At 41.3% G+C, this 17,044-nt stretch overlaps 1 protein-coding gene across 1 annotated transcript; it reads left to right on the forward strand.

Annotated features, from left to right (window-relative positions):
* Nucleotides 1–2,558: 2,558 nt before the first annotated feature.
* On the forward strand, nucleotides 2,559–3,199 carry LOC134180749 (ras-related protein Rab-35-like). Its single transcript, XM_062647934.1, has 4 exons — nucleotides 2,559–2,646; nucleotides 2,716–2,785; nucleotides 2,853–2,983; nucleotides 3,066–3,199. Exons 1-4 carry the CDS (start codon nucleotides 2,559–2,561, stop codon nucleotides 3,197–3,199), a joined length of 423 nt encoding a protein of 140 aa, XP_062503918.1.
* Nucleotides 3,200–17,044: the final 13,845 nt, after the last annotated feature.

Raw genomic sequence — 17,044 nt, forward strand, 5'->3', positions numbered from 1 at the left:
CTTATGCAGTATGCCACGTGCATTATCAAGTTCCCGGTGACGCACGTAATTCTGTTTTAATTAAATTGAATGCTTGTTTATGATCTATGTATCATCCGCGAAAGTTTGATGTGTCTGAATGTTTAATACTATAATTTGTAATCATTACTAAAATTATTAAATGTAAGCAGTACTAATTGATTGACCATTATAATTCCTTGTTAAAAGTTTGTGCAAACTCTGCAGTACTGATAGAAAACACGGAATGTGTTCTTACATTAAAGTTGAATTTTTTGTAAAAAGTTTAAAGGTTAAATATCTTTTAGCCTATTGTTCTTTAGCGGGCACGTCAATATTCCAGACCTGTGTTCAGTTGATGCCAGGAAAGGTTGAATTAGTTAATGAACCTGTTGTTAATGATTTTTTAAAATTAATGTTTGATTTCTATTATTAAAATTAAAATAAATTTATGTTCTGCTTACAAATTTCTTGCAACGTTGATGACCTAATGAAATGTAGATCTTATATTTACGATCTCTAATGTTTGACGACATACTCTTCCTTGTTTTAAATTATATGACGAAGAGGAAGACAACAACAAGATTGGGCTAATAATCATGTCTGCAGTTATGCATCACAAGTACTACAATTTTATACTGCGACCATATACTAAATGCATGCAGCCAATATATATATACATTAAATTTAGTATATCTTTTACGTTAGTAAGAGGAGAAGCAATCGATGAAAGCTCTACTTCTATTAAGGCTGATAATTTCAAAGGATGAAGGTAGAAATAGGTATGATTTGGATAGCCAAATAAATCAATTAATTTTATTAATTAAAACCAAACGTAAATTTTGCAGATGATTGCCTCCGTTGGACAATCAATTACGGTTTGAGCTATTACTATTTGGAAAGCAGGTACGTTTGTTACAGTCTAGTGAGGTTGAATCACTACAGTTAACTGATTCTACACTACTAATATGGCATTGTATGATTTAGATATGATCACTCACGTGCAACTGCAGTCACCATTTTGAAAGCGTTATCACTCAGAAGCCAAAAAACATGGTGCCGGAATGAAGACAACATGTAGTATTGCATGCATGTGCGTATACATAGGGTATATTTTAACACACACACGCACACACACACACACACACACACACACACACACACACACACACACACACACACACACACACACACACACACACACACAAGACACTCACACATACAAGACACACACAAGACACAAAGCATATAAATTAGAAGACAGACTTCTATAAATATATATTAATCTAGTTATTTATTATTTATTCTTAATATTTAAATAATTATTTAACCTCAATTCTAACTGCAACTCTAACCATGCACATTTCTACGTCGACACCATTTATCGAGAGAGAGAGAGAGAGAGAAAGAGAGAGAGAGAGAGAGAGAGGGAGAGGGAGAGGGAGAGGAAGAGAGGGAGAGGGAGGGGGAGAGGGAGAGGGAGGGAGAGGGAGAGGGAGAGGGAGAGGGAGGGAGAGGGAGAGGGAGAGGGAGAGGGAGAGGGAGAGGGAGAGGGAGAGGGAGAGGGAGAGGGAGAGGGTGAGGGAGAGGGAGAGGGAGAGGAAGAGGGAGAGCAAGAGCGAGAGGGAGAGGGAGAGAGTCGACTGCTTTCGAATACACGTACACCATCTCTTGCCCAGGACGGCCTAGTTAGGAGTTTTGCTGCCGGAATGAGATTGGCTGCGCAAGTCTCAAGAGTAATCATGACACATGTACAGTGATTTGTTTATTTTCCTAAAAGTGTCGACTATGACGGCAAGAAATTAATTTGCTGCTCTAGTTGATACAATGTCAAAATTACTAATGAAAGCAAAAAGGCGTGAAGAATAGAACTGAAATGACTAGACTCGTTAATTTTCTGTCAGTGTGCTTTTTGAAAATTTGTCAGTATGAAAATTGAAATTCATTGGATAGATTGAGAAAGATAAAATGGAATACCAACAGTGCAACCACTGTGCTCCTGAAAGTGTAGATGCATTTCTCCTATGTCTTTCGTTATGTGAAGAACTAGGGCAAGAATAGCTATCAATCAACTGGCGTGACTTTCCATCTAATGAAATAGTTGCATGTTAACAAAATGTACTCTAGTAAATAGCGTTGCTTAATTAATTAATTAAATTACTTAATGTGTCTTTGAAAACGAATTCAATAATTGTTCATTCGCAAAACTCTAACTAATGCACAAGACAGGAAGAATAAAGGCAGCTAAAATATTAGATGGAGAAACGTATAAATATGAGCTCTTTGACTATCTAGTTGATAGTGTAATTACCAAATAGAACATAAAGATACATCTAGGAAGATATATGTATGACGTAGGCAACTTCCACAAGTACTTGAAACTAAAACCAGAGTTAGTGTCTCGTCTGTTCCTGCAGCAGCAAATTCAAGCTCATGGCAGTCATCCGCGATCGTTTTGATTTGTTTAAGATCTTAATTGTTGGCGACACAAGTAAGAGCTCGTCAAAGTAAATGTAGTCTAGGCCGAAGTGATGTCATGTGGCTTTCCGTTTTACATAAAGATGTCGGAAAAAGCAACATTTTTGGCAGATTCGCTGGCAGTAATTCGTGGCGTAAGAAAATCATGCCAATACAACTATCACGATGGAAGTTGATCTTATGTCCTAAAAACGTCGAGCACGATCACATGCGACATTAAAAATCGGTGTATTGAAGTAGATGGTAAGACAGTGCAACTGGAAATTTGGGATACCGCAGGCCAAGAGCGATTTGGAGCTTTGACGACATCGTAAGACATCTTTGCATGCCTAGAAAGCATGAAAGATCTATCTATGATTGTTTTGTGTATATACTAGCGTGTACCACAAAACGCGCGGCTTTATTGTCGTACACGATATCAGCAATGACAATAGTTTCAATAATGTACGACGGTGGTTACACGATATTGATCAACATTGCGATATTCCTAATCCTACTCGAATACTGGGTGAGACATGAATAGTATAGCATATAAATTAATTAAGTTGTTGCATGGAAACTTATATCTAAGTTTCTGATTCTGTTTGCAGTTGGAAATAAGTGTGATCTGCCTGAAGTAATGAGAGTAGTTGCGAGAGAGGATGCTGTAATGTTCGCAACGAAAATTGGCATTCAACTGTTTGAAACGAGTGCTACAGAAAATAACAACATTGAGGATGTATAGTGATATGAATCGTGTTGTAGATACACTGAGTCAGTGTTCTACTTAATTAATCTGTGTTTCCTTTTCTCCACTAGGTGTTCGTTGAAATTACTATATTAATGTTGCAACGACATAAGAATGGGGTTCGGACGGAAAGAGAAACTGCTACAATTAATGTTCAAAATCGGTCGAATCGTAGAAAGTGTTCATGCTAATGACTACGTTTAATAGAAATGAATTTTGTAAAATCTTGATTCTGTATTGTGGAGTGGTATTGTTATACCGTGTTTATGGTATATATATATATATATATATATATAGATAGATAGAGAGAGAGAGAGAGAGAGAGAGAGAGAGAGAGAGAGAGAGAGAGAGAGAGAGAGAGAGGCTTTCCAGTAAATATGGTAGAATGCAATGGACTCTAGATAGTGCATAGGCCTTATATTACGTAGGTCTGTCTAGTATGGAAATTGGTACTTGCCTCAATTGCAGATTGAAGTGATATTCGATTTCGAATTCCAAAATTCAATGACTAGTTATGCTCTCATGTATCTAAAGAACTATGGGTTCGATCATGTATGTGGTACAGTTGCTGCAAGAAAGCTAGGACAATAGTAGACAAAACTATACAAAGTGCTTTGCCGTCAAGTCCTAGACGGAGAGAGCGCATGTTGAAGGTGTGTGTGTATGTGTGTGTGTGTGTGTGTGTGTGTGTGTGTGTGTGTGTGTGTGTGCGCGCGCGCGCGCGTGTGCGTGCGTGCGTGCGCGCGTGTAACCAGACACTGCTATGATGAGACATATAGTGACGCCATCTAATTAAGTCACGTGCTCTTCCATCATTCCCATCATGTCCATAGAAATGACTCCAAAGCTTCAACAACAAGCCGAACAGGTCTGGTGAGATGTCAGCGACGTTACGAAATTGTGTTTTGAGAGCTAAATGTGAAGGTGATGGCCAAAGCTCGCCAGACGTTTCGTTCTGGACGCACAAAGACCATTTCGTTCAGAAAGACTCAACTGCGTGAATTGTACCGCTTTATGACAGAGCAAGAAGCGGCAATAAAACAGGCTCTATATGACTGTAACAGGAGTAGACTATATTGCGCATGCGTAGTACAAATACCACTAGTATATAAGCAGACACAGTACTTGTACACTTAGTATTGCGTGACTAGCCTAGAGAGTCAATATCATAATACACTATATTACATGGTGTCAGAAGTGCAGTGACTCGCAGCAGACTGTTTATGAGCAACAATGTCTACGGCTACGCAAGTACGAGAGTCACCGGAGCCACGCACAGTACGAGAGTCACCGGAGCCACGCGATCTCGTTCATTTGACGAATGTGACAGTCCCGTTGCCAGAGAGATTGAATCTAAAAGGCAAATTGGCACAAAACTGGCGAACGTTTCGCAGAAGATGGGAATCTTTCGAGGTCTCGTCCCGAATGACCAGAAGATCGCACGAGGAGCGAGTGGCGACCTTCCAGCAATGTCTGCCCGCAGAAGCTCTCGAGGTTCTGGACACCTTGCCCTTCGCAGAAGGTGAAGATAGAAATGATATGGCAGTAGTGCTTCGCCATATGGAAGCGTACTGCTTCAGCAAAACAAACGTGATCTACGAACGGTACCAGCTCATGCAGCGAGCACAGAAGCAAGGTGAGCCTTTTGATGACTACCTAATTTCGCTAAGAAGCATGATTCGTGCATGCAATTATGGTGCGATTCAAGATGAATTGTTGCGCGACAAGATAGTCCATGGGATACGCAACAATGACACCCGTCAGAAACTGCTGCAAGAAGCTAAATTAACTTTGGCGACCGCGATATCCATATGCCGTGCCGCAGAGTCGACATCCGCACAAGCCAAAGCCATTAGCTTCAGCGATGACGTGCATGCACTGACCGCGTACAGCACACGCAACAGGAGAAGACAAGCCACTGTAACCGCTAGGGTACCGCAGACATGTCAGTATTGTGGACGACGACATGACAGAGGTCCACGACAATGTCCCACACTAGGCAAAACATGCTCCAAGTGTGGCAAAGCAAACCACTTTGCTTCCGTTTGCCGACAGAAACAACCACAAAAGAAGACAGCTTCCCCAAAACAACAGTACCGCATACACCGTATGGAAGACGACGAGTTAGACCAAACCAATTACTTGATGACAATCACATTGACCGATACCAGAAACACGGATACAGCCCATTCTCTTCAAAATAGTCAGGAGACACATGTCAATCAACTGTACGCCACAATGACAGTCGGTGGGTGCCCAATACGTCTACAATTAGACACAGGTGCTACGTGCAACGTTATCAGAAAGTCGGAAACTCCTCCAGGGACCGTACTACAGAAATCTGACAAAGTTTTGTCTCTTTACAACAAAAACAGACTGAAACCTCTGGGTAGGTGTACTTTGCCAATCATCAACCCCAAAACGACGCAACAACACATTGAGGAATTCGTTGTCGTTGCAGACAACGAAGCAGCTACCTCTCTGTTAGGAGCCGGAGCGACGCAGCGACTAGGACTTATCAGCGTACACCTCGACCGCGTACGTACTGTCAAACGCGAACAGACAGCACCTGGTTCTTGCAAACCGCAGACAACCACGAACACCACATCTGACTTAAAGCAACTTCTTGCAACATACGCAGATGTTTTCGATAGCAGCACCGTTGGTCAACTGCCTGGAATGCTACATCTAGATGTTGACCCCACGGTACCACCTGTCAAAATGCCTCTAAGAAAAATGCCCATTGCTATACAAGCACAGCTGAAAGACGAGCTGCAGCGACTGGAACGACTAGACGTGATCGAACGAGTGGACACTCCAACCGAGTGGATATCTAGCCTCGTCGCCGTCAAGAAGCCGAACGGAAAACTCCGCTTGTGCATCGATCCCAAGCCCTTAAACAAGGCACTGAGACGCAGTCACTATCCGATGCACACCATCGATGATCTGCTGCCTGAACTATCGCAAGCCAAGATGTTCAGCGTTTGCGACGTAAGTAATGGATTCTGGCATGTTAAATTAGACGAAGAATCTAGCTTACTTACGACATTTGAGACGCCATTTGGACGCTACAAATAGAAGAGGATGCCTTTCTGTATCTCACCTGCACCGGAAGTATTCCAGCGACGACTAGACGAAGCCCTAGACGGAATGCCCGGAGTGCATACAATTGCAGATGACATCCTGATCACTGGAGTAGGAAGTAACATGGATGATGCAACAGCAGACCATGACCGCAAACTCCACAGACTACTTCAGCGATGCCGCTCCAAAGGAATCCGCATCAATGCCGACAAACTCAAGTTTAGGCAAAGCAAAGTTGCCTATCTTGGACATTTGCTCACAATCGACGGTTTGAAGCCCGACCCCAGCAAACTTACAGCAATACTAAATATGCAGAAGCCCACAGACGCTCACGGAGTGCAGCGCATACAAGGACTAGTCAATTACCTCTCGCGCTTTCTTAGCAATCTGACCGATTTGTGTGAGCCACTTCGCCAGCTCACACACAAGGATACAGCATGGAATTGGACTGATATCCACGACAAAGCTTTCCAGAAAATAAAAAACGCTATTACTGAAGCACCTGTACTGCAATACTTTGACCCGGCTGAGCTGACAACAGTACAATGCGATGCGTCAGAAACAGGACTGGGAGCAGCTCTCATGCACGTAGACAAGCCGGTAGCCTACGCAAGCAGGACTCTGACAACGACCGAACAAAACTACGCTCAAATTGAGAAGAAATTACTTGCAATCGTCTTTGGAATGGAAAGGTTTCACCACTACACCTACGACAGACCAGTATTGGTAGAAACTGATCACAAACCTTTAGAAACTATTGTCAAGAAACATCTACAGAAGACACCAAAACGACTGCAAAGGATGCTTCTCAGACTACAGCGTTACGACATCACAGTTACCTACAAGCGTGGTACTCAGATGTTTCTAGCTGATACACTGTCACGAGCCTATTTACCTACTGACAACGGACCATCATCCAGCCATTTGGAAGTGGTACACCAACAGACAAATGTTGCAATTGAAATCGAACATATCAATATGGCGGATTACATACCGCTAACACCAGAGGCAATAGCACAAATCCAAGAAGAAACAGCGAAAGACCCTACATTGCAACAGCTCAAGCTTATAATTCTACAAGGATGGCCAAACAAGAACAACCTTCCACCGGATTTACTTCCATATTACAGCTATCGAGATGAGCTGGTTGTGCAACATAACATTATATACAGAAATGATAGATGTGTCCTACCAAAATCGATGAGAGCAAATACCTTGCAAAAGATACATAGCTCACATCTAGGCATAGTTGGATGTCAACGTCGAGCCAGAGAATGCATATTCTGGCCCGGTATGACTGCTGACATTGCAGCTTATGTCAGCCAATGCAAAGTTTGTCAAGCCCTTGGCACACAGCAGCAGAAGGAAACGCTAACACCACACCAAATCCCAAGTAGACCATGGAGCAAAGTCGGACTGGATATCTTTACGCTTTCAGATCAGCATTATCTGATTACAGTCGACTACTACAGTAACTTTTGGAAGATAGACCGTTTGGACAGTATGGACTCAGCCACGGTCATCAGAAAACTGAAAAGTCATTACGCAAGATATGGTATTCCATCAACAGTTGTATCAGACAATGGACCACAGTTTGCGTCAGATAAATTCAAAGACTTTGCCAAGACATATCAGTTTGACCATATCACTTCGAGTCCAGGGTATCCCCAATCAAATGGGAAAGCAGAAAGTGCAGTCAAAACCGCAAAACATATCATGGGAAAAGCAAAGATCACTGGGTCAGACCCATGGCTTTCACTGTTGGATCACAGGAACACGCCAACAGCAGGAATGCAAACTAGCCCAGCACAGCGACTGATGAGTAGGAGAACCAGAACTCTTCTACCTACCACTGCAAAGCTACTGAAACCTCAGATACCAGTCGATGTTCTTCAGGAACCAGCAACACGACCAGCAAAGCAAGCCCATTACTATAACAAAACAGCAAAGGATCTGCCTTGCCTACAACCTGGTCAAGCTGTCCACATACAACCACTCAACGCCTACGACCACAAGTGGAAACCAGCAACCGCTCAGAGACAAGTAAACGTCCGATCCTATGATGTCACTACAGAAGACGGACGACTTCTTCGCAGAAATAGAAAACATCTACGAGCAGCACCAGCAACAACAAAACCCAAACAACAGACAACACAGATAAAGACATCACGACAAAGCAGAATAACACCCGCAACGATCTCCAAACACACAGAAACAACGAATGTCGCCCACAGCAAACGAGTTGTGAAACAACGTGCTTACCTGAAGGATTACGTTGTCTAGACTTTACTGCTAGCTTAGCTAGAACATTTTTTTGGAAAGGGGATGTAACAGGAGTAGACTACATTGCGCATGCGTAGTACAAATACCACTAGTATATAAGCAGACACAGTACTTGTACACTTAGTATTGCGTGACTAGCATATAGAGTCAATATCATAATACACTATATTACAATGACGACCTACACAAGGTAATTTGAGGTATGTACCGGGTGCCATGCTAGGAGCACACTTGCTTAAAAAAATTAATCGCCATTCTCTTTTATTTTTTAGTAAGCTAAAAATGTAGTCTTTCTTTTCTCACAATATACTTCATATATAGCTTCAGAATCGTGGATGTGATGATTGCTTCAGCCCTTTGAAACGGGACTTTGTAAGAGTCACGTGACGTAGAGAGCAAACGACGCCTTTACTACCACCGGTCTGTGACTATGTGTGGATGTGGGACAGACTGTCTGTCACTCTCAGGAATGTGTCACTCCCTTAGTGAAGTCCTGTCACCGAGCAGCATTCGCGATTTGGCATATAGTAGGGGCAGATTCAATGAACGAAGTTCCAGTCAGATCTGGAAAACGTTCATGAAAGAGTTTCTTACCAGAACAGTTTAATTTGTGATTGCTACATCTTGTCAGACATAGACAACAACACAGACCTATCTACAACTGCTAATGCAAAATCAATCAATTGTTTTCATGGCATAGACATTTTATGGGACCTTGACATTGTGTGATATCTCTCGTAACGGTACATGTACTTTGATCACTACAGAGTATATGTGGACTGTGTGTTCATTTGAAACGACAATTGCTTTGTATGACTTTACAAGTAGAATACTTAGTTTAGAAGAAAAATAGTGTCTAGACTCGCAATTCTTCATGACAATCCTATCATGGGTTTCATAAAGCTCTTAGCTGTGGAAGCTAAGGTGTAAACACAACTGTAATTGCTACTTTATAAGTGTAGATGCTGAGGCAGTCATGCACAGATGCATGCATTTATTCATTTTGATGGCTAAAAGAGCCTCGTTTACACTAGAACCAGTCAACTGAACCAGAGTTGAAAATGCATTGGATCTGTGACAGAACTGCTTTAAAGGGCCACTGCAGTGCAAAAATGATAATCTATTTTAATTAATTTTAGCAGACTGTTTACACTTGTGCATTAGACTGGTTGGTGTTTAGAAGAAGTAGACTCGGAATAGTAGTGTGCGTTACCAGGTTTAGGTCACGATGTTTACGCATGGACAGAAGACAACAGTTAATTTTTGTCTGGTACACTGTCAGACATATTGTACTTCAAGTATATATACAGCGTGGGTGAAATTGGTGGTTGATATTGGTCTGGGCGCTAGTTATTTAGATTCAAAGAATTTATAGAGGTTTCATACCACCTTCTGACACGCATTAGCTAAATCGGTTTCAATATCTGTTGGCAATCCTTACTACAGTGTTTCTTTTGAGCAGAAACCAACTTGAAACCTGTTTGAAACTTTTTAATGCTTTTGTGTAAACAAGCCTCATTAAACCATGACTGCCGAGACTTCTGGTGTTAGCATAACAACTAGGTATAGTGTGGTTGCACAAGATCTAAAATTTGTGCTTGTTTGAAAATTAAATTAAAAAATTGTGTCTTGAAATGTTGTTAAACCTCAACTTCTAACCACTAGCTTTTCTTGGTGTATCTAACAAATGATCGTATAATACTTGTTTCACACACACACACACACACACACACACACACACACACACACACACACACACACACACACACACACGCACACATACACACACACACACACACGCACACACCCACACCCACGCATGCACACAGAGACACACACACACACACACACACACACACACACACACACACACACACACATTCACACACACGTGCACACACACCAACACACTCACACACACACACACACACACACACACACACACACACACACACCACACACACACACACACACACACACACACACACACACACACACACACACACACACACACACACACACACACACACACGCACCATTACACATGCACCACTACACATGCTCTTGCATGCATGACACAACAAAGTTTGTCTGTCTGTTGGTAAATGTGTAATTTTGTGAGTCTAACAAATTGTTTTGTTTTAAGTCTGATGCTGAAGCCCAATTGATGGAACTAGACACAGTGATGTCGGACATTGCAGATCACGTAGAGAATCTTGATAAATGGACAAAACCACAACCAACCCAGAAAGGAATGGCCTTTTTATTAGATAAGACTGAGATTGTCTATGAACCGTATGGAGTGGCTCTTATTATTGGAGCGTGGAACTATCCATTTCAACTGACTTTGTGGCCACTCTTGAGGGCTATTGCAGCTGGTAATTGTGCTGTTTTAAAGCCAAGCGAGATTGCTGGTCACTCGTCAGAACTTCTTGAGAAGGAGCTACCTCAATATCTGGATAAGGTGAATGGCAATAGTATGTAGAGGAGGGAAGAGATACACCTGAATGATGTCAATGATTGTTGTTGAGTTACATACATACATACATACAGACAGACAGACAGATAGATATTTGAACAAGCAAGCAGATTGCAAGAGAAGGAAGACGAAATGAGACTGAATTCAAGACCAAGTGACGATCAATTATTTCAGTGACTTTACAGCATTGCAATGCAAAAGTCGTCTCAGACGAACTCATTAGCATATCAAGATTAGAACATTGAAATGTAGTTTGCGCATTGTAATTTTTAATGCTTTAGGACGATAGTGGTCTTGTTGTGTTAGGTTGCTCATGATGTAAACGTTTGATTTAAATGGAAAATATTTGTATTGAGACAGACAGACAGACAGACAGACAGACAGACAGACAGACAGACAGACAGACAGAAAGAGAGACAGACTGACAGAAAGAGACAGACACTGTGTGGAGAATAACGGTTGGATATAGGACAATGTCTTACCAAATATGTTGTTTGTCAAACCGAATATTGCATCAGTGTTGGAACGTGTTTTGGACAAAACATTCATTGGTACGCATGTTAGTGTAAACCTTGTCTCTTAGCACGTGTTGGCCTTTCCAATGACGTAACTGTTAATTTCATGAACTTAGGTGCCTTCTAGCATGCTTTAACCAGAGAAAACCTCAGCTACGTTTAATGCTACTTTATCCTTGGAAGTTGGTTGTAAAATTAAATTACATGCAAAATGGCTGCACTAGGGAAGGCACTTAGTTATACAGGTAACACTATACAGGAATGTTCTACGTAGGCTCAGTTGGTTCGAGCCAAAATAATTCACAATTTTCACACTGGACAGACAGACAGAGAGATAAACAGACAGTTGGACAGGCAGATGAAAGGACGGGCAGACTGACAAACTGACTAACAGTCAGTAAGACAGACAGACAGCACACAGAGAGATAAACAGACAGATGGACATACAGATGAAAGGACAGACAGACGGACAAACTGACTGACAGGCAAACAGACAGAAACAGACAGATGGACAGACAGATGAAAGGACAAACAGACAGAAGGATGGACAGACAGACAGAGAGACAAGCTGATGCACTCAGACGCACAATAGAGAGGGATCGAGACAGTAACTCCAATTGATTGATCGAGGGATGACTAGACTATCTGACAGCTTTCTGTGATCTAATTCATCTTAGATCTAGTCTTTTCGTTTTGTAATATAGGATTGTTTTCATGTTGTTGCCGGTGATGCAAGAATTACAACTGCTCTGCTCCAGCAACGGTTTGACAACATCTTTTACACAGGATCATCAGAAGTTGGAAAGGTCGTTTTGCAAGCTGCTGCGAAGCACATCACACCTGTTACACTGAAGCTAGGAGGAAAACGGTAAATAGTGACTCAAAGTTAAGATGACATAGTTTGTTAATATCAGCATGTTGTAGACCATGCATTGTCGACTCTGATTGTCACATTACAGTCGTCGCTCGACGCATATTGTTTGGCAAGTTCCTAAATGTTGGACAAGTGAGTGTTATTACCACTATTATCAAATGTTGGTTAATATGATAAAAAAATTAATTAAAATAATCTATTTAATTAACACATGTAATCAAAATTGACTAGACGTTTTCAAGTTCGTCGGACATCGTGGGTATTAGTTCCACCCCATTTTCAAAAATGTTCATGAAATTCATATATGATATGTGCCAGTTTTCTCGTCACTAGTGGAACAAAAAGAGCGTGCTAAAACACGTGGAGTGTGCACAGGGAGAGTACTGGGTACGAGTCTAGTGTACTGTGCATACCGATGCACTGTAAACTTCTACTTGTAGGTAAGAAATCCTCTTGGGTTAGAACCAGCAAGGTTGACATGTAGCCATATATGCAGATGAAGTGCAACAGCAGCTGTTGCTTTACATGTGCACCACATGGCTAAAGGTGCACATACAGGAGGATAGGTTGCTGACCTGGATGTCGGTAAATCGAGAAAGATTTCTATACGCCTGTGCATTGTTGTGCACACTTGCGTATGTTGTTGTCGTTGTATCAAGAGGCACACTACCACGTTTTGTATGCATGCACTTTGTTCCACACTATGTACGTCGTTCTATTGTGATGTTGTTATATTGTGGCGTCATTATGTCAAGGGTTGCCTGTATATGAATGCGTAAATTATTCGTGCATCTGAGTATAGTACTCCCAGAATAAGTCTATCCAAACGGCCAGTGACGTGTTGCTATGGAGGCACTCACTGCTCAGTTCTTTTGTCAGTTTGAATAGCCGATTTGGACTTTCTGTTCACTGGTACAGTAGCACTACCCCTAGAACAATATCCCGGTATGGCATCAATATTTCCATGTAAAGGTAATATCCTTATAGAGGTAAACCCCTCTTTTAATGATTAATTGATTGAAATGTTGAAAGCCTCTAGACTTGGACAGTGCACCACACATTTTTGATTGAACGGTGAGAAATGCTACGTAATTACAGACAAGAATGAAAGGGAGCACTAACATTGCTGAACCTTAGGTGACGAGAAATTGACTCCTTTTCAGTTCTGGGTACTTTGGTTGTACAGTAGAATTAACAATGTGCTTCCAAATGCACTGCAAAGCAGGAAACTTGCCTATGCGTGTGTTCTTTTGATTGATTTTAGCCTCAACAACGAGGCACAGGTATGTACTCCCAATGGCAACAACTCCTAGGGTTAGCAACACCTAACAGTTGCTGCACATCAGTAGACACAAGCATCCCAACACTTGTTTATACAGATGACTGAGAAAGGACAGACAGCGTTATCACCAAACGGTAAATCAGTTCGGCACGGCACTTTGTCGCAGGTTAACTTGTCTTTGTTTACTTATTCTCCGTTTGCTGTGACCTTGAAGGTACACTCGAAAGTCATGATCAGTAATCAAATTGAAATGTTCTGCGTGACTCCGCCTAGACTAGTGGACAAGCTCCAACAACCATATGTCGAGATTACACAAGCGCTACACTGTACACTGTACCAGTGAACAGACGCTATACATTCCAAAGTTTTTTTACATGGTTGTTTTACTCGGTATTTCCATCGAGTCGCTTGTGCACTACTTTCGGTGAGACGACTATAACCCTCGCTACGCCTAGGGTTAACAACATGCATACTGTATACCTGATCACCTTTCAGCTAACCACTGGTTGACACTTGCCACATGCAGTGTCAACAGGAGAATGTGTGTGATAGAGGCAATAGTGATGCTTATGTCCACTGCAGTAGCCTCGGTGCCAGACCGCTTTTTGTATGTGAGGTGGTGGGGAGCGATTAAAAATGTAAGGTGAAAAGGCAACTGCAGTAGCACTACCCCTATAATGATAATAAATATACTTCGGAGCAACAAAAGAAATCACAATAATGGTAATATTGTAATGGAATTATCGTTATAAAGGTAGGGCATTGTATTATGGAGTATTGGCATAATTTGGTTTATTCATAAATATCGCAATAAGTGTAATACAGTGTTCTACGTGTGAAGGTGGTCGGAGGTGGTCGGTCCCGACCATCACTCAACAAACACTGACCATCACTCCACATGTTCTACCATCGCTATATATTTTAGCTAGTGTTATACTTGCTCCAAGCAGCTGAGCATTGGAAGGTTAGCAGTTTGTTGAAAGGTGAGTACTTTGTTCACATGGTGACACGGCCACAGACTGGCCCTGTTATGATACGATCTGAGAGTGTAGTCATGTGACACGCGAGTGCTGCATGGAGGAGCAAGGTGGACACCCGGGACAGAGCCCTCTGACGAGGCTATAGATCGTGTACGCAACACCCTGAAATAGACCACACCCTTAATGCAGCCAATACCCAACCACCACTCCGCAAATCCTGAGCAAACACTGGTAATATCGTTATATAGGTTATCGATATAGGAGTAGTGCTACTGTAGCCCATTTGTCTAATGTTACCTAATATTAATGGTAATAGTTGTAAAAACAAAATAAATTGTGGGCACAGGTAGATGTCTAAGCCAAATATACAACAGATTTTCTTCTTGTGGTCTAATGGTGGTTGGATTGACGGACAGACTTAATCATACAACAAACAAACGAACATATTGACAACAGATGACTAATTATAAGTGAGTGACAAATAGGTAATTACAGATTAACAACAAGTAGATTAATTGATATGCAAGGAACTCAAAGATGTTATGTAATGGTTGTCCGTTGTGTCATTACAGACCTGCATAGCTCCCGATTACGTTCTGTGCGATCGTGAAACGCAAGACAAACTAGTGGAAGCTATGCGGGCTCCACTGGTTGAATTCTACGGCAAGGTTAGTGTTGGAGTCAGCACAACACATTTGTGGTTGCATTGAGGGCATGTGTGTTCATCCATAGAATCCTAAAGAGTCACAAAACTTTGGCCGAATTGTCAACAAGAGACACTTTGAGTAAGCAAACTATTTGGTATAGGACTTACAGATTATGTGCAACATTCTTTTATGTGTTTGTTTGTTTACTAATTTGACGGACGATTATTTAATAATTAATTACCAGCTTGTGGCAACCACGGGTTGTTGTCTTGTATGCTTGAGTACTTACTAAATGTCACTCAGTGGCATACTCCTGTTGGTTTGTTGTGCTCGTTGGTCATTTTCTTATCTATTTGTTGATGTTGTATCTGTCTGGTTGTCTGTCTCTTTGTTGATTGTTTGTATCTTTGTTCTCCATTTGTTTGTCTCCTCGTTTTCCTTTGTTTCTTTGTTTGTTTGTTTGTCAGTCAGTGTGCCTGTGTGTTTGTCTCTTCTTTCTTGTCTGGTCATTCTTTGTTTTTCTTGTTTCTCTGACTGTTGTGTATTTGTTTTTGTTTGTATAACAACTATTGTCTTTCTTGTCTGTTGTGCAAACATGTCTGTGTAGGCAGCTGAAATCCATCGGTTATAGTATATAAAATATTTTCTCTCGCAGACGTGTAAAGAAATTGTTGGATCCTAACAAGGTTGTAATCGGAGGAGAAAGGATGAAGAGACGTTGTACATTGCACCCACAATCCTTGCCAACGTGTCTCCTGATGATCCGATTATGCAAGATGAGGTACAGTAGTAGACCGTTATCTGTGGTAGTCGAGTGTTTGGTCAGTTGGCTGGCTGTTATCCTTGTTTCTGTGTGCGATTTGTTTATGTCTAGTCTGTTTGTGTATTTAGTCGTCAATGTGTGTAGTGTTTACTTTGTCATTGTTTGATTGCCCTCTGTTAATTACCTCCTTTTACTGCAAATGCACTACAAGGCAATGCATGTTACTACAAAGGATTGGCTGGGGTCCCCTACCTGGGGGTTCATGCTGTAGATTTACTTGCAGTTGTGTATTTGTTGTCTAATCGGCGATGGTTATGTTTATCAACTGCAGATCAAGTGTGTCATGTTATCGTGTGTTTGTAGTCTTTATTGAGAATACATTAGTAATAAAAAGCATAATAATTCATTATTTATTGTATTATGTACCCTGAAGCATTAAAACAGAATTGCTATGGATCCAATTCCAACTGACTCGAACATGTCAACATACGGATGACGAGTATTTCTATTATGTTTTTGGGTACTGTACTTTCATCATTGAAACAAGATTCAAGACGATTTTTTTCTCACATTTATATTTTGAGTTAAAATTGGATTGTGTAGACTTTCTCGTACTTGAAGTACACACGTTTGAGCAGACCGCTTCAAAAGAAATTGATTATTGTATTTCTTGTATACAGTATTTCTTCAAATAGTAGCTGCAGCCTTTATTTTAACAATGTTACGAAAATGCAGCTTGTTTTTGAGGGCGGCCTTTATCTTTAAGTCTCTACATCACACTGTGACATGTTGGTAGTTGAACATCACGTTTATTTTTGTTGACATAACTGGACACTTTTGAAGATGCCAACAGGGCAGGTTGACCTGTAAAAGCCACAACTATTATGCTATCTACATGATGCTAGATGCACATGTGCTGAGAACCACGTGGAAAG

Source organism: Corticium candelabrum, chromosome 6 (assembly GCF_963422355.1).
Source record: "Corticium candelabrum chromosome 6, ooCorCand1.1, whole genome shotgun sequence".
NCBI lineage: Eukaryota > Metazoa > Porifera > Homoscleromorpha > Homosclerophorida > Plakinidae > Corticium > Corticium candelabrum.